The 27644-nt window shown below is 47.3% G+C and overlaps 1 protein-coding gene and 1 long non-coding RNA gene across 2 annotated transcripts; one reads left to right on the top strand and one right to left on the bottom strand.

Annotated features, from left to right (window-relative positions):
• Nucleotides 1-586: 586 nt before the first annotated feature.
• ticam1 (TIR domain containing adaptor molecule 1) lies at nt 587-2942 on the bottom strand. Its single transcript, XM_080521513.1, has 3 exons — nt 2821-2942; nt 1516-2441; nt 587-1347 (listed from the first exon to the last, which is right to left on the bottom strand). Exons 2-3 carry the CDS (start codon nt 2353-2355, stop codon nt 649-651), a joined length of 1539 nt encoding a protein of 512 aa, XP_080377639.1. The 5' UTR covers nt 2356-2441; nt 2821-2942; the 3' UTR covers nt 587-648.
• A 12699-nt stretch (nt 2943-15641) lies between these two features.
• On the top strand, nt 15642-25919 carry LOC308148098. Its single transcript, XR_013937180.1, has 3 exons — nt 15642-15738; nt 23522-23618; nt 25688-25919. It is a non-coding gene; the product is annotated as an uncharacterized lncRNA (long non-coding RNA).
• The last annotated feature ends 1725 nt before the right edge of the window (nt 25920-27644 follow it).

The following is a 27644-nucleotide window of genomic DNA, read 5'->3' as shown; positions in this document are numbered from 1 at the left end:
TACACTTGTTTTCTTCACCTCACTAGAAAAATTAGTGACAGTAATTATTTATAAATAGATATTATTACTAGTATTCATATGTTTGATCCACCAGCTGTAGATGCTTATTACTTCTATATTTTAAAGTAGAATTAGCACCATTTAACATGTAATTTCCTGCTAATGGACCATTTCAGATCAAATCTGTGTTCTTTTAAATATCCAGGTTTTAACTGGGATGTAGTACTGGGTGTTCATTTAGATGACAGGTGGCAGTGCTGCTTATTGTTTTGTTAAAAGACATTTATTTAGGAAGTGTTTTTTCTTTTCTTTGCATGACACTGTATTTTTTTCTCTAAACCTAAACGACTTCCAATAAAAAAGTTATACTAAAAAAAAAAAGACATTTGTTTTGTGTTTTTTGCTGCAGTTTTCATGTGAAGCAGCTTTGAGGTGGTTTGTTGCTCCTGTGACAGTTTGTCATCGCCCCTCTTTGGATGGCTAAACCACAGTGAAACCACTGGATGTGGGTCGGAGTGTGAAAAGTTCCTTTCTGGCTTCACAAATAACTTTTGTTTTATAAGCTTTAACTCTTTTAGTGTTCAGCAGACGTGAGAACATGGGTCATCCTTCCACTATTTCCCTCAGTAAACGGTGTAATGTTTGAATTTAAATGTGCTGCTTCTCCTTTGAGCAAACCGCACCATCTGCACTTGCACCGACACCCACAGTCATCTGAGAGTCGTTTCCGATCACGATATAGTTGGCATTTTGGATGCAGATACTTGCAGGAATAGACCAGCACTCCGGGACCAGCAGTTTCTGCTCCGTCGATAATCTCAGGTTTTCTGTTTGCGCGGGCAGAGAGACCTTTAGCTTCTCCTGCTTCTGCAGCATCTGCTCTTTAAGCCACTTTCTCCTCTGGTTTTCAATCTTTGCTGGAGCCAGTAACTTGACTATTTTCTTCTCGAAGCGGCGGTCGTCCTCCAGCGGCACGATGGTCTGCAACACCAGCGGGATGCTGGTTCTGGGCATGCGGTTCTCGCCGGGCAGCAGCGGGATGACGGTGTTGTACTTGTGCTCCTTGTTGATGGAGTTCATGAGGGCTGTGTTGGTCTTCACGTCCAGCAGCCGGGTGTTAAAGTTGCGAGTGAGCAGCAGGAAGGTGAAAGCCGAGTTGTTGATGGCGTCTTCCACGCACTTCAAGGTGCTCCTCCCCGGGATGGCGAAGTCCCCGGAGAAAGTGGCGCCGTCATTCCCGAGGACTCCTTCCAGCCTCTCCTTCATGCTCTCCGCCATGTCGGTGTCCTCCGGTGCATGCAGGATGACGAAAGCATAAAACATCTCCTCCTCCTCCTCCTCCTCCTCCTCCTCCTCCTCCTCCTCCTCCGTACTTTCGTTTGTTTCTCTTGGAGCGGCCATCTTGGGGAGCGAGGACTTTGTCATGACAGGTTGTGCACATCGTGGTTGGGTGTTAGTCTCCCGGGGAATCGGGTCTGGGTTGCAGCTCATTGCTGTTGATGTTTCATCGACGACCAAGTCTTTCTCTGCTGCACACTGAAGAGATTCAGCCGCTTTGGGTTCACGCTCGCACCATTCAGACTGTTCAGGAGGATTTTTGGCCTCTCTGGTATTCATGGTGAGCGAGGGAAGGCTTGAGTTGTGATTTCCTGATGCTTGTGAGGCTGGTCTGTCTCCTCGGAATGAGACTGTTGAAGGAATACTCACCTCGAGATGTGTTGGACATGAAGACAAAGAAGAGCTGGCCTGCAGAGGACTGGGCAGACAATGAGTGCTGTCCGCCAGCGCCGGACTCTCACAGAGTCTGAACATTGCATTCCTTCCATCCAAAGGTCTGTGAGAGCTGGAGGAAGAGCACATCCACTCCACAACCTGAGGCCCACACACGTCTTTGGCTTCCTCTATGAACTGATTGTAATGCAAATCATCATACGTACTCGTCTTTTGACAGTTGCTGGAAATCGCTCTCCTGTATGCCAGATTTCTCTGCGTCTGATCGCACAAGCGCAGCTCTGTCAAAACTCTGAAGATCCGAGCCAAAGCGGCCAAGGTTTCTCCGGTCAGCGCTCGGAAACGACTGCAGTGATCGCCAAAGGCTTCCAGGTCAAACTGTCCGCTCTGCCACAGTTCCGCCAGATGACAAGCGAGGGAGTCATCCTCCAGCGCCTGCAGGGTGTGGAGGGCCTGTGTGGGTCTCTGCAGGACCACCAGACACAAGGCGTGGACGATCCTCTCTTGTGGAGACTCACCCAGCTGGATTGTCAGGCTGTGCAGTCGCTCGGACCCCGCCTTCTGCAGAATGTCCAACACATCCCGGAGTCCGGTCCCTGGACTCTGACATGCTTGGTGAGTCATGGCGGTGGGAGGCTCGGCGGTGTTTCTCCAGGACGGCCTCCTTCAGGTCCTGACAGGCCGGCACCGTCTCCTCCAGATTCTTGTTTCTTTAAGCAGATACAAACACGCAGACATGTCAGAACTCACGCCAGCGCGACACGGAGCACTTCCTTTACTTTCACTTTGTCATGATGTAAACAAGCTGCTTCCTTCAGCCGATCAGTACAAACGCTGTATCGGGTCTTAGTTTGTACCTTCCTTCGATCAACTGTGAGCTGATCTGCAGACACTGACGCCGGCTCAGTGGAGACCACGGCACTACAGTTAGCATGCTAGTTTGCAGCTCAAATAAGGAAGTCATTCACAGTGTCTTTTAAAGCCGCAGGAAACTGTTTTCCCTTTACAGGAAACTCTTGGTACATTCATGAAGTGGACTTCCTGCAGTTGCACTGAGAAGCAGAAAGGCATCCTAAGCTGTGACCTTACCTGCCGGACTGGACGGATCCACTGTACCTGCCGGGTGGAGGCCGCTCAGCTCCAGGACCTTTGCACGACACTGTGCTGATGTCACAGGTGGAGGAGTACCGAGGCTCAGGAAGGACAAAAGACAAGAGCAGAGCACGGTGTGATTTCCTCAAGACGGTCATACTCACACTCAACTCGTCTGCTTCCTTCCCCCTGACCAATATTTATAAAACCAGGACCGGTTGACTCAGGGACCAAGGAATCCCTCATGTGTTCCATCCAGAGTAACTAATGTAACTCACTACTATCAGGGTGTGTAGTGCCGCATTATGTAATATGCTGCAACATCAACGGCTTCAGAAGTCTTCAACTGATGTAAACTACTGACAGGAAGTACTGACAGGAAGTACTGACCTGAGGTACTAACCTGAAGTCCTGACAGGAAGTACTAATTGAAGTACTGACAGGAAGTACTAATTGAGGTACTGACAGGAAGTACTAATTGAAATCCTGACAGGAAGTACTAATTGAAGTACTGACAGGAAGTACTAATTGAGGTACTGACAGGAAGTACTAATGGAAGTCCTGACAGGAAGTACTAATTGAAGTACTGACAGGAAGTACTAACCTGAAGTCCTGACAGGAAGTACTGACCTGAAGTCCAGACAGGTAGTCCAGACAGGAAGTACTGACAGGAAGTACTGACAGGAAGTACTAACCTGAAGTCCTGACAGGTAGTCCAGACAGGAAGTACTGACAGGAAGTACTGACAGGAAGTACTAACCTGAAGTCCTGACAGGAAGTACTGACCTGAAGTCCAGACAGGTAGTCTAGACAGGAAGTACTGACAGGAAGTACTGACAGGAAGTCCAGACAGGAAGTTCTGACCTGAAGTCCTGACAGGAAGTCCAGACAGGAAGTGTTGACAGGAAGTGTTGACAGGAAGTCCTGACACCAGGAGAGATCACACCCCTCCTATATCAGCTTCCTGTTCAATCTACAATAGATGCTGTTGAAGCTCCTCCTCCTGTTCCTGAGAGGAGGAGTTCCTGTTGAAGCTCCTCCTCCTGTTCCTGAGAGGAGGAGTTCCTGTTGAAGCTCCTCCTCCTGTTCCTGAGAGGAGGAGTTCCTGTTGAAGCTCCTCTGCTCCGTGTTACTTCAATACATCAGTGGGAATTACTACACTCATAATACACACATCAGTGGGAATTACTACACTCATAATACACACATCAGTGGGAATTACTACACTCATAATACACACATCAGTGGGAATTACTACACTCATAATACACACATCAGTGGGAATTACTACACTCATAATACACACATCAGTGGGAATTACTACACTCATAATACACACATCCACCACTTCAATGCCACTCTGGTTCTTTGTCAACTGTTTAAAAAGTGTTCCACATTTAAAATCAACCAAAAGAGAAAAGAATCACAGATTGTGTGTGGATTGAGAGACAAGTGGAGTATTTTCTCTGCTGAGAGTATTTTTATCTGAGGAGGAAACCTCCAACCCTGTATTTACCCGGGGTGGGGTCACAGCCGGCACGCTATCATCAAATCCCTGCAAGTGGCATAGACAGAGCCTCTCTGTTCTCTGCCATACATTTACTGTATGGCCACTTCCAAGGGCTTACTGGAGCTCTATAGGAAGTGTGGTTTCTGAGTTTCTGAGCAGAATGAAGTTTCACCGTTCAGCTGAGCTCTTCAGCACACGGCTGTTATTTCATGCAGTTCAGACGGAAGCTTTTCCAGGGGATTGGGCATCTCGCTCATGTCTTTGACAACAGTCATGTTTGAAATGTTTGATGGTCAAAATATTCTTTGATTTATGACAGCAAGAGTTTTTTTATTTGGATTTTTTATGGTGAAACAAAACATAATTATCTCAATGTGAACTCTACATGCTAGAACTTCCACATAACGTCCTAATTTAGACAAAATTACCAGTTTGTTTCTCCTGAGACTCTCAAAACAGGCCTGCTGTCTTTTTATTTCATGCTACGCTGAGCTACACTACACAAAGCTACGCTAAGATATGCTAAGCTAAGCTACACTAAGAAAAGCTATACTAGGCTAAGCTATGCTATGCTATGCTATGCTATGCTATGCTATGCTATGCTACACTAAGCTATGCTATGCTATGCTATGCTACACGATGCTAAGCTACACTATGCTATGCTACATTATTCCCAGTCACTATTCTCGGGCATTAATATTGTGCAATTAAAAAAATACAATAAATAATAAAAATAGGCTCTGAATACCAAGTACAGCAGAATCTAAACTTGTGTGACTCCACATGTCCTCCTCGCATCTGTGATTCACAAAGAACAAGAAGACTCTTAGAAATATACAAAATGCTAAGTTTTGTTTGAGCTTTCTGGTGAATAAAGCTCAAACAAAATGTCACATGCATTATGAAGTGCTCACCGTGTCAAGATAAAGTTCAGACATAAACCAAGTCAAACTTTCCTTAATGCTGGCGAAAGGTCAGATGTGAAAACAACATAACAGCAGCAACCAGAGAAGGTAAAACACAATTTAAATATGTCTCTGAGTGTCAACAGGGTGGATTTCAACTGAGAGATTTATTCTTTTAGTCTATTTTAATATGTACAGAAATATACAAAAGACCATCTAATAAATGATATCACACACACACACACACACACACACACACACACAGCTCCGGGTTGTGCTCCGTCAGTTATGTAACCTGCTGTCAAACGTCCGTCTTCATTGAGGACAATAGTTTTAACGAGACTCTCCCAGCAGCTGTCCGTCAGTCTGGCAGGACGTTTGCTTTCCCACCTTTGGACAGAGATTTTCTCTAAGAGGACGGTGTCTCTTCTGTGTCTCTTCTGTGTCTCTTCTGTGTCTCTTCTTTGTCTCTTCTGTGTCTCTTCTTTGTCTCTTCTGTGTCTCTTCTGTGTCTCTTCTGTGTCTCTTCTTTGTCTCTTCTGTGTCTCTTCTTTGTCTCTTCTGTGTCTCTTCTGTGTCTCTTCTGTGTCTCTTCTTTGTCTCTTCTGTGTCTCTTCTTTGTCTCTTCTTTGTCTCTTCTGTGTCTCTTCTTTGTCTCTTCTGTGTCTCTTCTGTGTCTCTTCTGTGTCTCTTCTGTGTCTCTTCTTTGTCTCTTCTTTGTCTCTTCTGTGTCTCTTCTGTGTCTCTTCTTTGTCTCTTCTTTGTCTCTTCTGTGTCTCTTCTTTGTCTCTTCTTTGTCTCTTCTGTGTCTCTTCTGTGTCTCTTCTGTGTCTCTTCTTTGTCTCTTCTGTGTCTCTTCTTTGTCTCTTCTTTGTCTCTTCTGTGTCTCTTCTGTGTCTCTTCTGTGTCTCTTCTTTGTCTCTTCTTTGTCTCTTCTGTGTCTCTTCTTTGTCTCTTCTTTGTCTCTTCTGTGTCTCTTCTTTGTCTCTTCTGTGTCTCTTCTGTGTCTCTTCTGTGTCTCTTCTGTGTCTCTTCTTTGTCTCTTCTGTGTCTCTTCTGTGTCTCTTCTTTGTCTCTTCTGTGTCTCTTCTGTGTCTCTTCTGTGTCTCTTCTTTGTCTCTTCTGTGTCTCTTCTGTGTCTCTTCTGTGTCTCTTCTATGTCTCTTCTGTGTCTCTTCTATGTCTCTTCTGTGTCTCTTCTGTGTGTCTTCTGTGTGTCTTCTGTGTCTCTTCTGTGTCTCTTCTGTGTCTCTTCTGTGTGTCTTCTGTGTCTCTTCTATGTCTCTTCTATGTCTCTTCTGTGTGTCTTCTATGTCTCTTCTGTGTCTCTTCTGTGTGTCTTCTGTGTGTCTTCTGTGTCTCTTCTATGTCTCTTCTATGTCTCTTCTGTGTGTCTTCTGTGTCTCTTCTGTGTGTCTTCTGTGTGTCTTCTGTGTCTCTTCTGTGTCTCTTCTATGTCTCTTCTGTGTCTCTTCTATGTCTCTTCTATGTCTCTTCTGTGTCTCTTCTGTGTGTCTTCTGTGTCTCTTCTATGTCTCTTCTGTGTGTCTTCTATGTCTCTTCTGTGTCTCTTCTGTGTCTCTTCTTTGTCTCTTCTATGTCTCTTCTGTGTCTCTTCTATGTCTCTTCTGTGTCTCTTCTGTGTGTCTTCTGTGTCTCTTCTATGTCTCTTCTGTGTGTCTTCTGTGTCTCTTCTTTGTCTCTTCTGTGTGTCTTCTGTGTCTCTTCTATGTCTCTTCTGTGTCTCTTCTGTGTCTCTTCTTTGTCTCTTCTATGTCTCTTCTGTGTCTCTTCTATGTCTCTTCTGTGTGTCTTCTATGTCTCTTCTGTGTCTCTTCTGTGTCTCTTCTTTGTCTCTTCTGTGTCTCTTCTGCAGACGCCGGCCCCATGCGGCTTCAGCGACGGCGTTTGGAGCAACTAACCTCTGACCTCTACCTGTTTTTAGGCTGAATATAATGTTTGGAGACGAACACAAGCAGTTCCTCCTTCATGTGGACTATAAGCTAAAATACACAGATGTGTGTGTGTGTGTGTGTGTGTGTGTGTGTGTGTGTGTGTGTGTGTGTGTGTGTGTGTGTGTGTGTGTGTGTGTGTGTGTGTGTGTGTGTGTGTGTGTGTGTGTGTGTGTGTCCGTGGGAGAGAGGCCTGGGGGACACAGAGGGGTCACATATAAGAGGCTTTAGGGCAGATGAGTGAAAAGGAGGCCCTTTCTTGGACGGAGACTGAGGATTAGGACGAGACATATGAGTGGGGGACGCTCTCTCTCTTTTTTATCTGTCTCACTCACTTGCTTCATCTTTGTCACACGTTCTGCACTGAAGTCTATTCAGGCTGAGGAGGAAACAAGAAGATCCAGACGTGCACGCGGGGAGATGCAGGGATGCATGGCCACAGAGATAGGACAGACTGATAGGAGGACAGCAGAGACAAAAGTGGGCCCCTGACAGATCGATAGGACCGAGGGGGGCCGAGCATGCATCGCTCCTTTCCCAGCCACTCCATTCGTCACACATGCTAAGAGAATTTAACACACCCGCGTCTGGCAGGCAGATATGCGCTGCATACGCATGTACATGTGAAGACATACTGGGACGGGAGACGGTGTCTCATTCAGGGGAGCGTCCACACCCACAGTTTGGCCTCTATTGAAACCCAGTGAAAGAACCACCTGCGCTCCACCGTCGCTCTCCGCGGAGTGGCGAGGCACCAAACACAAGAGGCTTCAGGTTCAGGCGACGGTGCATTTGGTTCAGCAGTGACGGAGGTGGTGCAGTCCGGGTGGAGCTGCAGCGCCGGGTGGAGCTGCAGCTTCAGCCGTGCATCAGCTGCATGCTCCCTCCAAAATATAGCAAACGCTCACATGGCGAGCCTGGTTGATATCATGGCTCTGGATCTGAGCTAATGTGACAGTTAACTAGCATTAATTCAGGAGCACGAGGAAATTAAGCGGGGGGGGGGGGGGGGTGGAGGGAGGGGGGGTGGATGGAGTGGGGGGACCTGAGGACTGGAGCAACATGCCTGGCTGAGCATGTAGGCCACGGCAACAACAACGCAGGATACAGCCCCTGGTGGTGAGGGGGGTGGGCACACACACACACACACACACGCACGCACGCACGCACGCACGCACGCACGCACGCACGCACGCACGCACACGCACACGCACACGCACACGCACACGCACACGCACACACGCACACACACACACACACACACACACACACACACACACACACAGTGATGGTGATGGGGCTTGGAGGACTTTCTGCTCACATCAAGAGAAGCCCTCGATGGGTCTGACAGGACGGACACTCGCCCTACAGGAATGAGCTGCCTTGCAAAGTACATCCACAATAATTCAGGCTTGTTTGCAGTGGCAGCAGGGAGAACGTCTGATATTTAGCTTTATTAATGTGCTAAACATGTATGAATATGATTTGTTCCAGTTCAGTGTGCAGAGGAGCAAATCCACAAAGAGCAGGATGTGCAGAAATTCAGCTTGCATTTATCATCTGCCTCTCGTTCTGCACAGGACATTTACATATTGCTTTGAATTAGCGCAACCATCTTTTTTTAAAATTCCTAATTTAGGAATATATTCTGGTATGTCAGGCACTTTATAAGTCAGATGACATTTTGTTTGAGCTCTTCAGGTTGCACATAACATTCATTTCTACCTTTCTTGTTCTTTTGAACTCAAATGAGGACAAACACAGTTACACAGCACTAGTTTACATTCGGCTGCAAATGTTCTATACGTCACATTCAGAACAAACTCACTGGAAACAGTTTGACCCTCGTTAATGTTCAGCAACTGAGCTTAGCATAAAACACAGAAAACATGGATTATAATCTTTTATTTGGTCAAATCACTGTGAAGGTGTATGCACAGGTCGCTGGGACACGTAGAGATAAACTGTGTTTTTATGTTGAACGTTCAGCAGAACTCAGATTCAGCTTGGAATCTGCATGAAGCCGTGATGAGGTCATCGTCTATGGAAGCAAATATGGATCAAATATCCATTTGAAATAAACGAACCGGAATGCCTTTTCATTTTCATTATAAAACTTTTTTTACTCATAAATAAAATGATTTATCAATCAATTGTAATCAAAAGTAATTTACATTTTCTCCAAGGCTGCTTATTCTGTAATTTCATTAAAATTAATTAAAAGATTCAAAAGATGCCCCAGCAAATAGTGACTCAAATATAATTTGAAATGTTGAATTTGCAAATCAAAATGCAGAAATGCTTTTTAATTTCCAGGTTCTCGCTGCATTATTTGACTCAGAAATAAAACAATAATAATAAATCACCCAACTTGCATTTTTCGTTTCTTCTGAAGGTTGCACATTTTATGACACAACAAAAGGAAAAAACAAAGAGACGATTGCTTTTTCTTTTTCAAGCCTGCCCACAGAAAATGGTGCAGAATTCAGTTTGACTGGCGGAGAGTGATTCTTCTTCTTCTGAATAACAAAATGTGAAACCTGAAGAAATGAAAACGCAGTTTGGATGATTCAATGAAACGAGAAAGCATTTCATCTCTCGACATTTAATTTTCAAATTTGACATTTCAAAATATACTTTGGTAACTATTTGCTGGGGCATCTTTGGAAAATTAAATCTTTAACATCATTTGACCTTTGTAATCTTAATTAGTCACAGAACCATCAGACTTGAAGAAGAACATGAAAATGAAGTTTGGTAGTGCGGCGGTGTGTCAGTCAGGGCCAGCAGGCCAAACAGGCTGTGATGCATTCAGAGGATGTAGGAGATTTGATCTCCACAAACTAGAACCAGTCGTCTTCTGGATAAAGTTGCTAAAGTCACTAATTGATTCCAGACACAGATTTCAGAATAGTTTTCAATTATTAAAAAAAAGAAAAATCATTTTTGACAAAAAAAATGCAGTTATATTCTGAAAATTAAAAGGCATTTCTGTTAATATATTTCAAATGGATTTTTGATCCATATCTGCTTCCAGCTTACAAACAGAAAATCGTGTGCAGTTATTGAGACGGCCTCTGCTGTTCTTCAGACCTTTAAAAGCCTTCTGAGGGATTTAAGGCCTCAGCTCACGCCCTCAACGTCATTAGTAATCTGACATGTTTGATGTGAAGCACGAACATTCAAGGACTGCATCTATCATTTTTTCTGTACCCATTTAAAAAAAATTATTATTAATTTAAACACATGATAAAAAATGAACCCAAAATATGCATGTCAATATCACAATTATTCCAGGTGGAGATCAAATGATTCTCCTTTACATTTAAATTGTTTCTTCACACAATGAAAAGGCATTTCATTCTGCTCCTACTTTAATACATGACGTGTTTTCTACCTGCACGTCTGTCAGATCAAGCACAGGCTTCCTCTTCCTGGGGGTCGGATGAACGAGTCCATTGCAGCAGATAGAAGCTGTTTAAGTCACCTTCCCAAGCCAGTGGAGAAAGACCATAAAAGAGAGGAGAGGAATAAAAGCTGCTTTGTGTGTGCAGTGAACAGAGCGAGGAGAAGAAATGGACTGAATCTGGCTGCACTTGGTGTGAGAATGGCGGCCCAGGCCCAGCCACCATGTCACAAACCCTGCGGATGCGCTGCTGTTATGGCAGATGCACGGCACCAAAGGATGTGAGGCATGAAAGCAATGGGGAATTCATGACACATTCTACCCCCCTCTGTTCACCATAATCACCACAATTAGCAGACATCTGCAGTGAGTGCAGAGCGGGGAGTGTATTGAAGCAATCAGAGCAGCTTCAACCCCTCCCTGATGAGCCTCATCCTGAAGGGAAGCGTTCCATTACAAACTCAGTGATTCATTGAGATGCAGAATGAGCTCCTGGCATGCCGCTCCACTGAAGCCCAACAGGAGGCTTCCACCACGGCAGCGCTGCTGGTGGCGGCGGTCCGGAGTCACCAGAGCTCCAGGGAGACGAGGCACTCGCACGGCTTCAGCTTCAGGCGTACAAAGAGGTTTCTGACCCATCAACTCAACAAAACTAATGACTGCCTACGATTTCACGGGTAACTCTGTGTGCCACGTTCCCCCGGCCACTTTGGCGTTTGGCTACTTGGAGATGCACGAGTGTGACGTGTGCTGTGACGGATGCAGTCGTGCTTCAAGTCACTTTCAAAAGCAGTCGCTGTGGCTTCCTTCAGCCAACCTGGTAGCCGCTGACAGTACGAGGCCCTCCGGCTGGGAGAGTTGTGACGTGCAGTGGAGGCTGTGGTGACGGACACGCTGAGACTCTGAAGCATCAATAACAAACCACACACGGGCCAAAACAAGGTCACGTCCATAGACAAGGAGACGTTTCAGACAGACGTCAAAAAGAAAAGAAGAAAAGACAAACAGGTGAGTGAAGCAGATTGAGGGACAAACACTGACACAACATCAAGCAACTGGAACAATAATGGATCAGGGGAAGAGTTTGACACTGGGTGAACAGTTACTTAGGGAACAACAGACAGTTCGCAATATTTACTTCTTCCTGCTTGGACATTCCTTGTGGCATCCTGCAGGGGTCACTGCTGGACCCCCAACGACTTATCCTTTAGATAAATGACATCTGCAAAGTTTTAAACCTCTTCAAATTGGTTTTATTTGGAGACGGCGCCAATATACTTTGCTCAGAGGGGAATTTTAAACAAATAGTACAGGAGTGTCCCAAAGCCGGCCCTCCAGGGCCCCTGTCCTGCAGGTTTTAGTCTCACCCTGCTTCAGCAGGCCTGACTCTAATGATGATGTCATCACCCTGCTTCAGCAGACCTGACTCTAATGGTGATGTCATCACCCTGCTTCAGCAGACCTGACTCTAATGGTGATGTCATCACCCTGCTTCAGCAGACCTGACTCTATTGATGATGTCATCACCCTGCTTCAGCAGACCTGACTCTAATGATGATGTCATCACCCTGCTTCAGCAGACCTGACTCTAATGATGATGTCATCACCCTGCTTCAGCAGACCTGACTCTATTGATGATGTCATCACCCTGCTTCAGCAGACCTGACTCTAATGATGATGTCATCACCCTGCTTCAGCAGACCTGACTCTAATGGTGATGTCATCACCCTGCTTCAGCAGACCTGACTCTAATGATGATGTCATCACCCTGCTTCAGCAGACCTGACTCTAATGGTGATGTCATCACCCTGCTTCAGCAGACCTGACTCTAATGATGATGTCATCACCCTGCTTCAGCAGACCTGACTCTAATGGTGATGTCATCACCCTGCTTCAGCAGACCTGACTCTAATGGTGATGTCATCACCCTGCTTCAGCAGACCTGACTCTAATGATGATGTCATCACCCTGCTTCAGCAGACCTGACTCTAATGATGATGTCATCACCCTGCTTCAGCAGACCTGACTCTAATGGTGATGTCATCACCCTGCTTCAGCAGACCTGACTCTAATGGTGATGTCATCACCCTGCTTCAGCAGACCTGACTCTAATGATGATGTCATCACCCTGCTTCAGCAGACCTGACTCTATTGATGATGTCATCACCCTGCTTCAGCAGACCTGACTCTAATGATGATGTCATCACCCTGCTTCAGCAGACCTGACTCTAATGATGATGTCATCACCCTGCTTCAGCAGACCTGACTCTATTGATGATGTCATCACCCTGCTTCAGCAGACCTGACTCTAATGATGATGTCATCACCCTGCTTCAGCAGACCTGACTCTAATGGTGATGTCATCACCCTGCTTCAGCAGACCTGACTCTAATGATGATGTCATCACCCTGCTTCAGCAGACCTGACTCTAATGGTGATGTCATCACCCTGCTTCAGCAGACCTGACTCTAATGATGATGTCATCACCCTGCTTCAGCAGACCTGACTCTAATGGTGATGTCATCACCCTGCTTCAGCAGACCTGACTCTAATGGTGATGTCATCACCCTGCTTCAGCAGACCTGACTCTAATGATGATGTCATCACCCTGCTTCAGCAGACCTGACTCTAATGATGATGTCATCACCCTGCTTCAGCAGACCTGACTCTAATGGTGATGTCATCACCCTGCTTCAGCAGACCTGACTCTATTGATGATGTCATCACCCTGCTTCAGCAGACCTGACTCTATTGATGATGTCATCACCCTGCTTCAGCAGACCTGACTCTAATGATGATGTCATCACCCTGCTTCAGCAGACCTGACTCTAATGATGATGTCATCACCCTGCTTCAGCAGACCTGACTCTAATGGTGATGTCATCACCCTGCTTCAGCAGACCTGACTCTAATGATGATGTCATCACCCTGCTTCAGCAGACCTGACTCTAATGGTGATGTCATCACCCTGCTTCAGCAGACCTGACTCTAATGGTGATGTCATCACCCTGCTTCAGCAGACCTGACTCTAATGGTGATGTCATCACCCTGCTTCAGCAGACCTGACTCTAATGATGATGTCATCACCCTGCTTCAGCAGACCTGACTCTATTGATGATGTCATCACCCTGCTTCAGCAGACCTGACTCTAATGATGATGTCATCACCCTGCTTCAGCAGACCTGACTCTAATGATGATGTCATCACCAAGGCAGTGAAAAAGCATGATTGCAATCAGGTGGGAGGAGCTAAACCCTCCAGGACCAGGGTTGGTTACTTTGATCAAGTAGGAACATTAAATGCAGGAACAAATTATCACTCAATCTAAATAAAACTAAACTTATACTGTTTGGGAATAATCAAGGGAATTTTGCTGTAAAAACACACACAGATGGAATTGACATTGAAAGAACACACAAACACATTTCTTGGGGTAACACTGGATGAAAGATTAAAGTGGAAACAAAACAAACTGCCAAGTACTCAGTACTTAAAGGCAAAGCCCTTTCTGTACCACAGCTCACTTTGCATAGTGTACTGTGCACTGCACTCATATCCCCATACTTACATACTGTGCAGAGATTTGGGGCAATCGCCGAGGAGACATCATGAATTGCACGACATGTGGGATTATAGGTTTTTCTCATGACAGCAGTTGTGCACATGAACCCCAAATGGTTGGATTTGTGATTGAAGCTGAAACTGAATGAAAAGGAGAGAGAGATTAGAAGCTTCAGGGGGAAATCAAGCCGAGGCTGATTCTCATTTGGATGTTTGAAATTAGACTGAATACTGAGTAAATGTAGGTGCTGCTTGTGAGAGCGCCGTTCCCGCCAGTTGTGCAAATGAGGCTTGAAGTTCAGACGATAATCTGATGATGTGCTGCTTTGTTTAATCTGGACTCTGCTATTTGACCATGTTAGGACGAGTGCAGAACAGCTTCCAGAAATAAAAACCTCATTTGTGGCCTGTGGCCACTTGACTGTCGTAAAATTGTAGGGTCACAATGAAATGGGTGTGATCCTCCGCTTGGTGCTTCCTTCCTTCCAGGCCAAGGGTCTGGGCCTAATAAAGGCCTGCATGGCGCTGAGCAGACAGACGCCTTGCTGCTGTGTGAGGAAATGTGTCCCATCGCCATGGCTACCAGTCAGGGAAGACCCCCTGCTGTGGTTATTAGGATTTCAGTCTGCTCACACCGGACCGCTCAGAATGCAGGTCAACTTCTCACTATGGGTGCGCGTGTGTGTGTGTGTGTGTGTGTGTGTGTGTGTGTGTGTGTGTGTGTGTGTGTGTGTGTGTGTGTGTGTGTGTGTGTGTGTGTGTGTGTGTGTGTGAGTGTGTGTGTGTGTGTGTGTGTGTGAGTGAGGTTTGTATCTTCAACATCATCTGTCTATAAATCACCTATAATGGATGAGTTGTGCCGCCAGTGAGGAGGGAACATGATGCTTCAGCCCAGTATTCCACACCAGAGGAGGTGAAGACAGAATCATCACGCACCATTTCCTTCCCTACTGGGTGTAAATTCTGCACTTCCAGTTTGCTCTTAGCCTACATACAGCAGAAACACACGTTATGATGTTGCAAAAGAATACTGCTTTGATTTATTTATATGCAGCCCCCTAAAACAGAACAAAGAAAAGAAACGGAGTGAATTTGAAGACTTGACATCATTGTTCCTCTCAGATTTCCTCCATGTGGTTTGAACAGATCCCACATCGGTGTAGGGACCATGACAATCAGTACTTAGGGTTAAAGGCTCCAATGTCCCCGTTAAAAGCCACATGAAGTGATGAACGGAACCCATAAAGTGGCCTGGATAAATCCAACCAATGAAATGTGGACTTGTGAGACCCGGAGCATTGTCTGCACAGCCGCTCTGCCCAGGACCGTCCTCCACGGCTCCCCACCCACCCGGTGTCTCCTGAATAAAACACGGCGGCCCCTCCTTGCAGCCTCCCGGTGTCCAATGGGCCCGGACGCATTTTATCAAGCTATCAACTCGGAGCCAATCCGCGTCGTCCCAGCCGGACGCCCTCCCTCGTGCGCCGCGGCTCCGGGAAGCGGGCGATCAGTCGGTGTGGAGATGCTGCGGGATGGAAGCGGAGAGCTGGACTCGCTGCGGGACTGAAGGTTCTTACGCCTGTAAGTATCTGTGCAAACCCATGCTTTGGTTACAATGAAACGGTGCGGGTTTGTGTTGAGGGCGCGCGCCTCATCCGGACACAAAACACCGAGGATTCCTTGCTGCGTCCGGTTCCACCGCTCCGCTGAGCTGCGCTGCGTCCGGGCGGATCCGTTCCGTTCCGCTGCGCTCCGGGCCGGCCGGCCGGCCGGCTCCGCTGCGCTGCGCTGCGTCCGGGCGGATCCGTTCCGTTCCGCTGCGCTCCGGGCCGGGCGGTTCCGCTCCGTTCCGCTGCGCTCCGGGCCGGCCGGCCGGCTCCGCTGCGCTGCGCTGCGCTGAGTCCGGGTGGATCCGTTCCGTTCCGCTGCGCTCCGGGCGGCCGGCTCCGCTGAGCTGCGCTGAGTCCGGGTGGATCCGTTCCGTTCCGCTGCGCTCCGGGCCGGGCGGCTCCGCTCCGCACACGAAACTGTAGTGCACGCGGCAGTCTGCAAAGAAGTGACTGCAAGGGGATTAAAAAAACGACGTGATTTCCGACTATTTGTGTGAATTACGATTCCCTCTTGCGCACTCTTGAACTTTCGCCACGCTCCCAGCAGACGCAGCCCGTCACGGTACACGGTGTACAGAGACACGCTGTTCCCGTTGATCCTGGGAAAGTTTGAACGACATGGCCACACGGCTCTTCCTGCTCCAGGAACCCCACAGCAATAGGACTTTGATTCATTGAACTCCTCTTCTCACCCGGCCTGTCTGTTGTTATTCCCCAGCTGAACAATGCGCACGAGCGTCGTGTGGCTCGTCCGTCATATGTTGACGTTACACCACGAACCTGCTGTTTCATGAACCCGAGCGGAAACCCCGGGACCCACATCTTCCCAGCCGCAAACGCTCTGTCGCCAAACACCGACTTTGTGATCCGGGAGTGCTTAACGCGGCGAACCCGTTTTTTAACGGGTAAGACCGCATGTGGGCTGATTCCCGGTATAAGAACTGGGGTGTGCGTGTGCGTGTGCGTGTGTGTGTGTGTGCGTGTGTGTGAGAGAGTCAGTCAGTCAGTCACAGTCTCACTATCAGGCCTTGAGGTTAATGAGGCAGTCTCTATAAATTCGTCTGCCATGTGGACACAGTGAGTCCAGACACTTTACAGGATATGGATTCTGCACAAAATGCTTCAGCCTACTAAAAAAAACTCATTCAATAATAATATGCATCTCATGCCAACTGGCTGCAGATTTTCAAACACGATGTCTAAATCTGATGTCATCAGTTGTGACGCCTCACCTCCACGTTACACGTAATTCACTTTAATTCCTGGAGGAGAAACAAAACATAGCAAATCCTGGTGCTATCAGTTCAATTCAGTGTGAAGTTGCTCTGCCAGAGTTCAGAGCCGAAGTCTTCCTGCTGCTGGTTGGCTCCTCTCCTCCTGCTGGAACTCTCCTCATGGTTCCTGTGGAGCTCATTCTCACATTGTGGAGGGTTTGATCAGCTGCAGCCGGCGACGGTGTGGAGAAGCAGCCTGCTGTCGGCCACACATCCTCTGCTGCACGGCGCTGAACCACTTTACTGCTTCTCTCTTGTAATGTCAGCATCACCAGCTGAATTCTTTCATCTGCACACTGCACGTGTTTTGTTGTTGCCGCAATTCTTTTCAATTAAATAACAATATGCAAAACAATAAATTCAACATCCTGAATGTCACAAAAAGAAGAGATTTTTCTAGTATTTCTCTGTTTCTTCTGTCTTCCTCAGGCATTCTCAGCATTGTGTTTGCATGGCGGGTAAATGAGGTGTGTGTGTTATTGGGGGGGTCGGTCATGGAGCGCCCTGCCCCAGGCGTTGCGACATGCCGCCTGTATCGATGAGTGAATGACCTCTGACCTCCCGTCTAGCCAAGGGCTCAGGTCTGCTGGGGTCCAGCTTTGAGCTCCTATTGGCCTGAGAACTCTCTCCACTTCAGGACCACGAAGCTCCACTTTCAGCAGATGAAGAAAACGTCCAGCTCTAACCGTGTGCATTGACATTTGTCTGATTGAAGGCGTGGATTAAAGGTTTGCTCCAAACCGTCTGACGCTCCGGCTATTTTTAGGCTCGGGGAGGAAACGTTGGAGAAACGAGGCGTCAGCAGCCGGCAGGTGAAACTCTGAGCTTCAGTCTGACGTCGCTGATGTTTTAACCCCAAAAGGACAAAACGGGTCCCGATCGTGTCGCAGCTGAGAGAAACAGCCCGTCTCCATTGTGTCACCGTGCACTAAAACTCCCCGTGGAAACTTTGGAATCTTTCCCATTGTTCCTGAAGGAAAATCTTTCCCCATTGTTCCTGAAGGAAAGGAGCTTTCATATGGAAGTGGGGAACGCCAGGAAATGACGGGCATTCTTTGTGGGCTTTCTGAAAATAAACGTGTGGGTCCTCGCTTCCCTCTTGGCAGCGGAGAAGAAAACTAGAAATTAAAGAAGGGGATTATGTTCTTAACAATTTCTGAATGGCATTTTAGCTTTCTTGAGTTTCCTCCTGCAATTTGTTCCCAGAGTATATATTTTGTATTTGGCATGCTGGAGACGCGCCATCAGAGCTTCAGCGAAAAGCTTTTTCATTCTTTTTTTTCTCTTTTTCCTGCAGTTCCCTGAATGGGTGAATTCTTATTTTGCTCCTTTTTTGTCCTCATTTTGCCTTCTTCACCCCCCCCAGCTTTAAGCACAGTCCCGCTGCTCCAGCTCAGCTTTATGAGGTGTGACAGTGAGGTCTGGTTGCTGCAGGACTGGAACGTAAAGCCGGCTGCAGTATGGGGACGACTTAAACTCACTTCACCCCTATACAGTCCTTCATATACAGGAAGTGCCTTCATTCTGCTGAGCTGGCAGGAAAGTGCAGGACTGGAAGAAGGGGAAAGGAAAGAAAACAAGTAAACCTCACTGTTCCAAGCTGCTCTTTTTTTATTTTCAAAGGAATATTTCAATCAAGTGGTCAACTATTGACTTCAAGTGTAAAAATAACTCCAGATGTTCCCACGTCTCATCCTTTTCCTTTCTTTTCAGGTTTAATGACCAGTTTTCTTTAACAAGTTTTTCTCTCTGACTTTCTCCAGATTCAACCTCACATCTCACCCCCCCTGTTGTTTTTCCCACCAGACCCGTGGTGGTTCCCAGGTATTTGAGCGCTGTAGCGTAGCTGGGAGGCTGCTTGTCCGTCCAGCGTGAGACAAAGGCAGCGTGTCTGAAGGACAGGATGAAAGGAAACGGGGCTGTGCAGCCACTCCTTCTTTACAATGGGAAACGTCCTCGGCCCGGCCGGCCAGCAAATAACCACCTTCTCCCCTTTTCTGAACAAGCGCCGAGCCAGAGAGTCCGCCTCCACCCTTTTGTAGTGTGTGTGTGTGTGTGTGTGTGTGTGTGTGTGTGTGCATGCGCGTGATGAAGATGGGATCTCCTTCCTGTGTGTGTTTGTAGCTTTCTGATTCCTCCACCTGATTGGTCGGAGCCGACAGACGTGATCCTCCTACCAAACACTTTTCCTCTGCTGAGGTTTGTCTTTCTTCTGGTTTAAACTGTGAGGAGAAAAATAGAATTCGTAATGTTTCCACAGAATATATGTTGATTTTGAATAATGCAACCTCAATATGAATTCACTTCGCAATAGTTAAAAAAAAAAAAAAAAAGCGCTGTTAAAACTTTGATGACAAAATGGCCACTAGCGTTTCTATTCATTATTAACGTCTTGCTTGTTGTGAAAAACGAGTTTAGACAAGCAGGAACTGAGAATACATCGTGTGAGAAAACGCGTTTTCATCTCTCGCACCTCGTCTTCACTGACGTGACGGAGTGAATCATCGCTGCGCTGCCATTGGCCGGATCGTAGCACGTGACTCGGTGCTCACAGACGGGTCTAATTATACACGTGCACTTGGTGTGTGTCGGTGTTCTCCTCAGGGGGAGGAGGCGGCAGCCGCAGGAGTCTTTTATGGCTGCAGCTCCAGAGACGACCTGTTCTCAGCCACCTCTCTTCTGGCACTTTTTTATGACATCATAAATTCCTCCATTTCCTCTGACCAGCCCTAGGTGGGTATAAAGGACATACCTGGCCAGTAGTTGTCTGTCTGGCCTCCTCTTCTGTCGGATCCGATCCCTGCTGCTGGCAAATCTCTCCGATCTGGACCGTGGACTAAAAACAAAGGCTTATTTGAGTTACCAGGCTGGGAGGGGATTTTGTGGGTTGTGGTCTGTGTGGGGAGCCAGCCTGGCACCCGGGCTACAGAGGCCTGCATGACCACTCACACATGGCCAAGACCTGCTCTTACCTTTTTGTTTGTTGAAGTCTGAGGCTGGAGAGCAGAACAGAGAGGATGAGGGTGAGACTCGGGGGTTCAGGAGCAGTCGCTGTGCACATTCAGCCTCGGGGGGCTGCAACAACATACACACCAGCACGACGGCATTCCTGGAGGTGAACGAGGTCAGGGGTCGCCCAGTGACCCGGCCCTGCCAATCAGTCCCAGGGCACCCACTCACTGCCTTTTGTTTTTGCTTTCTGTCTTTGCACTTGTTGAACGGACTCTCCATGTTGCGGTGCCATGTGCCCTTTGCTCTCCACTAGACCAGACTGGCACTGAGCCCTTCTATAGTTCAGCAGGTAGTCGGTCTGTTGTGGCTCAGGTGTTGCTTCTTTAAACATTTTAGACGTATTATGAGGAACTGGAATGTATTTCTCATAATTTGTTAAAGCTGCAGAGAGAAAAATGAATAACAGAGATGGAGATTGCAGAGTTTGGCCCATGTTGCCTGCTGTTAAAACGTCTGGAGCCTGCGGCACACACAGTAACCCTGCCAGATGTTTGTCCAGCCCAGGCCTCTGTATGGTTGTGACAGAGCCTCCGCAAGGAAAGCAAGCTGTCATTATTGTCCATATTTTAAACTGATTTATGCTCATTTTATGTAATCGAGCCATAAGGGTCAATTATTAATCCAACAAGAGGAAAGACCAACTGGAGCAAAGTTGTGTTTTTCCTCCCTTTTGAATAAAGTTGTGACTGTGCACCACAACGTCTGAAGGCTGCCATTAAAGTCGATCCTATGCATGTGTAGGCATGGAGTGGCATGTGAGGCCCCACAGACAGACTGCAGGTCTGGTAGTCATTATGTGTGAATGTACAGTATACACAGGAGTGGCTCCGTCGGACCACCAGAGACTTCCCATGCCCGCTTCCGACACGCAGCCTCCAGGGATGTGCCTTTTGGGATTTCCGGAGGATGCACCGGACATTAATCATCTGCTGATCGGGAAACTTTCCAGGAAAAATGGGAATACTGGTGGTCAGAATCCCAGATGAGATGCAGCGTAATCCGTGGTTTTGCTCATAATCTGTGTCCGGTTCATTGCTTTTAGCCATTTTGTTTTTACATCTCCTTTGTTGTCATGATTAGGACTGACTGTTCTGGAAGATCCTCTGTCACACATTCAGCCCAACGTCACTAGAAACAGCCGGTCGTTGCTGAACAGTCTCAGTGTGTCACAGAAAGGTGGCGCTCTATAGATCCTCTTCAGTGGAGGGACGGAGACGTCGCTGTCTCGTGGTGCAGTTGGACAGCAAAGCCTGAGTGACTGCAGCTGTGGAGGAGCCTTTTTATTTTGTCTCGCCGCTGACGCCTCTTCCCCACCCACTCCTCCAAAACCGCCTTTTGTCAGTGATGGAGAGTGGCCTGCTCGGGCATGAGCAAGGCACCAGGAGAGTTTGAGGGTGTGGGGTTTGACGCTGATAGGTTCAGGAGGAAAAGACCCGGCTGTTTGCCATATGGTGTAATTATCTGCTATTTGGAAAGATTATCTCGCTCCATCAATAGTGTGTGTGTGTGTGTGTGTGTGTGTGTGTGTGTGTGTGTGTGTGTGTGTGTGTGTGTGTGTGTGTGTGTGTGTGTGTGTGTGTGTGTGTGTGTGTGTGTGTGTGTGTGTGTGTGTGTGTGTGTGTGTGTGTGTGTGTGTGTGTGTTCTCTGGTTACCCTACACTGTCATGGTGAGACCCCCCCCCCCCCTACGCAGGACTAGCTATGATCTCTAACCCCAATCCCTCCCACCTATGTGATCCCTCTCTCTCTCACACACACACACACACACACACACACACACACACACACACACACACACACACACACACACACACACACACACACACACAGATGGAGTCTTTCCACACAAAAGAAATATTGAGGGGGGGGGTCCCCTTGGAGGACGCGACATTGAACTGGGGGGGGATTAAGAAGAAATGGCTGGCTGACACTGGGGTTGCCATGACAAAGCCCTCTTTTGTGTGTGTGTGTGTGTGTGTGTGTGTGTGTGTGTGTGTGTGTGTGTGTGTGTGTGTGTGTGTGTGTGTGTGTGTGTGTGTGTGTGTGTGTGTGTGTGTGTGTGTGTGTGTGTGTGTGTGTGTGTGTGTGTGTGTGTGTGTGTGTGTGTGTGTGTGTGTGTGTGTGTGTGTGTGAGTGTGTGTCACACCAAAACGTATTTTTCCTCATAACGAGAGCCGTTCATAGTTTTTGACACGAGCCAGTAAGTCACTGGAAACATGCGACACAATGTTGTGAGCGTAAAATGGTATAGAAAGTGTTTGTGTCGTGGAGGATGCAGACGCAGTCGTTTGTGGATCTGAGAGTGGTCGCAGACTAAAAAACCAAATAGTTTTTAATGGCTTTGTGAATTACAGCTGCAATAACGTGACTCGCTGGTCGTCCGTCGTCTCCAGCGTGTCATCAGGGCGGCGTCAGCAGCACACACTGATGAAGGCATGATCACCTTCCAGACTCTAGTCTGAAGACGCTGTGTTGTAGAGAACCACAGTGGCTAACAGAGCAATATATTCATATCAGTGGAGCAGGCGTGGACATTTCCACTCTGACAAGCTTGGTGGTTTTACTGAACTGCTCATCAGTCAGATTGTATGTGGAACTCTGTAAATGTCCTGTAAGCTCTGCGTTTGCTTTACGATGAGATTGTTGTAGTTATTCAGTGGTAAAGGCCGGTATTCACAACCCTGGACTGAGTAGACTGGGAACCATCGAGCAGCCACCTGTAAATTAAAAGCAAAGCAGTTGTATTGATGTGCGTTTTGATCGTTTGTGTCATTATTTCTCACTTACTGATCAACCGTTGACGTCTGCAGGGCCACACAACAGCTACAGGACATATACACCTCTAAAGTTCTCATTTATCACTTCAACACGTGTTTATCTGTTGTGTAGATTTTAGTTTCCAGCAGGAAACAATAAATATTGATTTCGTTTCATCAGTCGGTGTCATTTTAAGTTAGATAATCAGTTGAATAGGTTTTCATTGTGAATGTTTTTCTGAAGAAATACTTCTGATTAACACAGTTGAAAGATTTAAAGTTGCTGCAACATTGTTTTGGTCTGTCTGTCTGTCTGTCTGTCTGTCTGTCTGTCTGTCTGTCTGTCTGTCTGTCTGTCTGTCCACAGAGAGACACACAATCTCTCTGTGGATAACTCTGGATATTGTTACTGTGAGGTGTTGAGTACTAACCACTACAACACTGTGGCCCCCCCCCCCCCCATCACTATTTTGTATTTGAAATGTTATTTCTCTGCGTTCACAATCTGTGACATCATGGCTGCAAATAGCATTTGGTTTAGCCAAATGCTATTATGTCACAGATCGTTGAAAATGAAGTAGAGGAGCCGGGAATTGTCCTCATGACAGGAAGTCATGAGAGCGAATGGAGAAAATCTGTTCTTTTTAGGGCGACTTCATATTAAAACCGTGGGAAATCAGTGCTGACGGCGTCTATTTGATTTGTGTTTCAGACCCTGTTCTGGAGCAGAAAGGCGTCGATCCCCAGTGATGCTGCACCGTTGGCACATGAAACAATGCAGATCCTCTCTGCTCAGCTTTAGGCTCCTGGTAAATGCTCCCTGGGTTTCGTTTGATCTTTCCAGCGCTCGAGTCAAACCTGCAACCTTCCAATCGTAGCCCCGGACCCAAGGCGCTTGCTCTTGTCTGCTCAGGGAGGTTCATCCTTGTGTCACTAAGGAGGAGTCGTTTCATGCTGCCACTGTCTCGTGTCGCCACGTTGAGCGACCTGACCAGTCACTCGCCGCTGCGCCGTCACTCGCCGCTGCGCCGTCACTCGCCGCTGCGCCGTCACTCGCCGCTGCCCGCCTCGGCCAACATTCAACGCTGTCGGTGAGTTTGGTCTGGATCACATACAAACCATCGACCGTTGACTGTGCCCCGAGGCTCGCACCACCACCGCTACCACCACCACCACCACCACCGCTACCACCACCACCACCACCACCACCACCACCACCGCCACCAGAGTGAGGGTCGTCCACACAAGGAGAGAAACGATCTTTGCTCCCCAGCCTTCTCCAAAAATCCTTCGTGAACTCGTCTCTGTGAACTCGTCTCAACATGAGGCTCCAGGGCATGTAGTACACATGCCAGGCCTTTAGGGGCACATAGACATTTAGAAGTAGATTCTGCTCATAAACCTGTATATGATATATAACTCTAGTTCTATAGGTCTATGGCCCTGCTGCTAGCGTCAGTAGCTTCTAGTTCTATAGGTCTATGGCCCTGCTGCTAGTGTCAGTAGCTTCTAGTTCTATAGGTCTATGGCTCTGCTCCTCCTGCTGCTAGCGTCAGTAGCTTCTAGTTCTATAGGTCTATGGCCCTGCTGCTAGCGTCAGTAGCTTCTAGTTCTATAGGTCTATGGCCCTGCTGCTAGTGTCAGTAGCTTCTAGTTCTATAGGTCTATGGCTCCGCTCCTCCTGCTGCTAGCGTCAGTAGCTTCTAGTTCTATAGGTCTATGGCCCCGCTCCTCCTGCTGCTAGCGTCAGTAGCTTCTAGTTCTATAGGTCTATGGCCCTGCTCCTCCTGCTGCTAGCGTCAGTAGCTTCTAGTTCTATAGGTCTATGGCCCTGCTCCTCCTGCTGCTAGCGTCAGTAGCTTCTAGTTCTATAGGTCTATGGCCCCGCTCCTCCTGCTGCTAGCGTCAGTAGCTTCTAGTTCTATAGGTCTATGGCCCTGCTCCTCCTGCTGCTAGCGTCAGTAGCTTCTAGTTCTATAGGTCTATGGCCCTACTGCTAGCGTCAGTAGCTTGTGCAGCTCCACTTGAGCTTGTTGTGGTTATTTGATGACATCACGGTGAAGATTGCCGTCCTCACCCCAGGGGGTTGGACGCCATGGGCCGGGGTTTTAGAATTTCCCCACTCTGGGACCCGCGTTCAAAAAAACCTATTTTCACGCCTAAAACCGCCTGATGTGGACGACAGGCCAGAAACATCTGGCTTAGGAGAACAAGGTTCCTGGTGTGGATGAAAAACACACACATACATTCAGCATCGTTGAGCGTTTCCAGTGTTTCCAGTGTTTCCAGCGTTTCCAGCGCAGCAGAGACGAGAGAGACCAACGAGACCAGAGAGACCAACGAGACCAGAGAGACCAACGAGACCAGAGAGACCAACGAGACCAGAGAGACCAAAGGTCACAATCAACATTCATTGCTGTCGCTGGGTTGGACTGTTCCAGAAAAGCTCACTGAACAATGAGTGCCACTGTGGCCCAGATCTGCCCGACTCGTCTCGGCCAATCAGCCGGCCGGATGTGAAGCACTCTGATTCCTTTATTTATACACTTCTTGTTTTCCCGTCTTCCTCTCCCCTGGTGCTGCGAGTCTTGAGGGGAGGGAACAGAGGGAGGGAGGGAGAAATGCAAATAGACTTCTGGCTGCAATGCTTGTCCTCATCCTCCTCTCCTCTCTAATTGATGGTTCTGTGAGCGGCGAGGGAAGGAAGCGGGAGTGAATGTGTAATCATTTGGAGTCTCTTCTCCTTCAGATGTTTCATCCCTCTCTTTTTGTTTGTCTAATTATACACCCGGCTCTGTTAACTCTGTGTTCACTGCACAGGCAGGAGAGAGGACTTGACAAAGGAAGTGAGACGGTAACTCGTGTTTTGCTGCTGCAGGAGGGTGGAGACGGACGGAGGACGTGACCTGGGGACGTCTCTGCAGCCGAGACAGGAGCGTCTCACAGTCTCGGTGCAAGAAGTTGTTTTGCTGCTGGACGCAGGCCGGCTGCCTCCCGGGAGCAACACTCTCCTTCACCTCGCCGACATTTCTGTATTTCTGACCACATGAACAGGAATCCTGACGTGCTGAACTTCACTACTTCTCTTAATAAAGTGAAATCACAAGCAGTGTCTGGTGTGTTGATCATCGTAATTAAGGAAGATCCCACGTCAGTGCAGTCCTGTACAAAGAGCCACTCATGCTTTTCACTGGCTGACAGCAACAATAAAACCGGTTTTATTCCGTGTATCCTTTGTTTTGTCTCCACTGTCACATGGTGCTGCGACTAAAGTCACTGTCGTTAAACACAAATGTCTTTGCTCCGTCACCGTAATGTCGGCTTTCTTTCTTCATTTCTTTCTATTCCGCGAGTTTCCAGTAGCAGCCTGTCAGTGTAATTCTAGTTGTTCACCTGGTGTGGTTAAGGACAATGGAAGCAGCTGTGAAGTGTCACGTTCCTCCTGCTGGTACAATTAGACTGAACTCACCTGGTTCCTCTCTTCAGCTGGTCTGGAGCAGCAGGCGTCATGGTGCCTGCATTATTCATAGGGAGGCACTCAGGATGGAGCAGAGGGGCTGGTGGAGCAGCGGCTGCAGGCTGGATGCTACAGACCAGTGAAGGTGGAGGTTCAGCTCCATCAGAGGGAAGCTGCACCTCTGAAGTGATGCTGCCCCCTAGTGTTCACTCTTGTTCTATTCAGCTTGATTTTCTCCTGCCCAAGGAAATCAAATGAAGTAAAGAATGACAACTTTTTGTTTCTGTACCTGCCTTTGGTCATTATTATGATAATTTTTTTGTGCTGTCAGTCGTTTTAAATTTTTTTATTAATTGCTCAATTTTCTGTAATTAATTGTGATTAATCGCATTGTTTCTCCTGAAGACTGAAGCTTGTAATGATATTTATTCAGGGAAAACCATGGAATCAATGTCGACTCAAAACACAGAGACTATATTTAAATTAAAAGACTTTTTATAACGTCCTTTTAGCTTTTGGTAGCTGTTTCTCTCCGAGATCAGCAAAATAGTAAAAACCTAAATTAATTAATGAATAAACATCTAACATCAGTCTGGGTTCAGTTCCAGTGCAGCTCCACCACTTTGACCCTTTTAGTGTTTCTGGAAACAAAGTGGTAAAATTATTACATGAACAAAGTGGCAATAATATACTGTCTCTCTCTCTCTCTCACACACACACACACACACACACACACACACACACACACACACACACACACACACACACACACACACACACACACACACTAACACACACTAACACACAGTATAGAGAAGAGAACGAGTATAAATTATGACCTGAGAGGTTCAATGTGAGAACGAGTTTAAAAAGTAGAAGTGTGTGTTCTGTCCTGAACACTGCAGATCTGTGGACCGCCGGTAGGGGGCAGTAATCAACACACAGGAAGGATCATCTGAATGGGCGCTGCAGAGCAAAGTCAGTGTTGCCAGATTGGGCGGTTTTCCGCCCAATTGGACTATTTTTGTTTAGATCCTGTGGAATAAAAATACATTGGGCTGGTGATTAAAATTTGGGCTGCTTTTGTCCACATTTGAGGAGTTTTTAATATTGTGAAAACGTCTCTCCTCTCTCTCTCTCTCTCTTAAATAGTCTAAATAAATACATAAATAATATGGATAATAATGGAGTTGAAGTTCTCAAGAGAGGCTTTTATTTTGACAAACACACACCCAACAGGTACTTCAAAGCAGGAGGACATTTCACACACCTTCTTCACTCCTGGTTGCCCGCAACTAACAAACCAAACTAAACTAAATGAACCAATTAACTACATTTATTAAGGAACAAAAACACATCACAGCTGCAGCCACCGATT

Source organism: Blennius ocellaris (assembly GCF_963422515.1).
Source record: "Blennius ocellaris genome assembly, contig: SCAFFOLD_60, whole genome shotgun sequence".
In the NCBI taxonomy this organism is placed as follows: domain Eukaryota; kingdom Metazoa; phylum Chordata; class Actinopteri; order Blenniiformes; family Blenniidae; genus Blennius; species Blennius ocellaris.
This window is presented reverse-complemented; position numbering and strand designations above follow the sequence as displayed.

What these genes read in the sequence shown, in the direction of transcription:
- ticam1 (XM_080521513.1), bottom strand. Translation starts at nt 2,355, where the DNA reads ATGACTCACCAAGCATGTCAGAGTCCAGGGACCGGACTCCGGGATGTG. An exon ending in GTGCAGCAGAGAAAGACTTG is followed by an intron (nt 1,348 to 1,515) that starts GTCGTCGATGAA and finishes GAGGAGGAGGAG; the next exon opens with GAGGAGGAGGAGGAGGAGGA.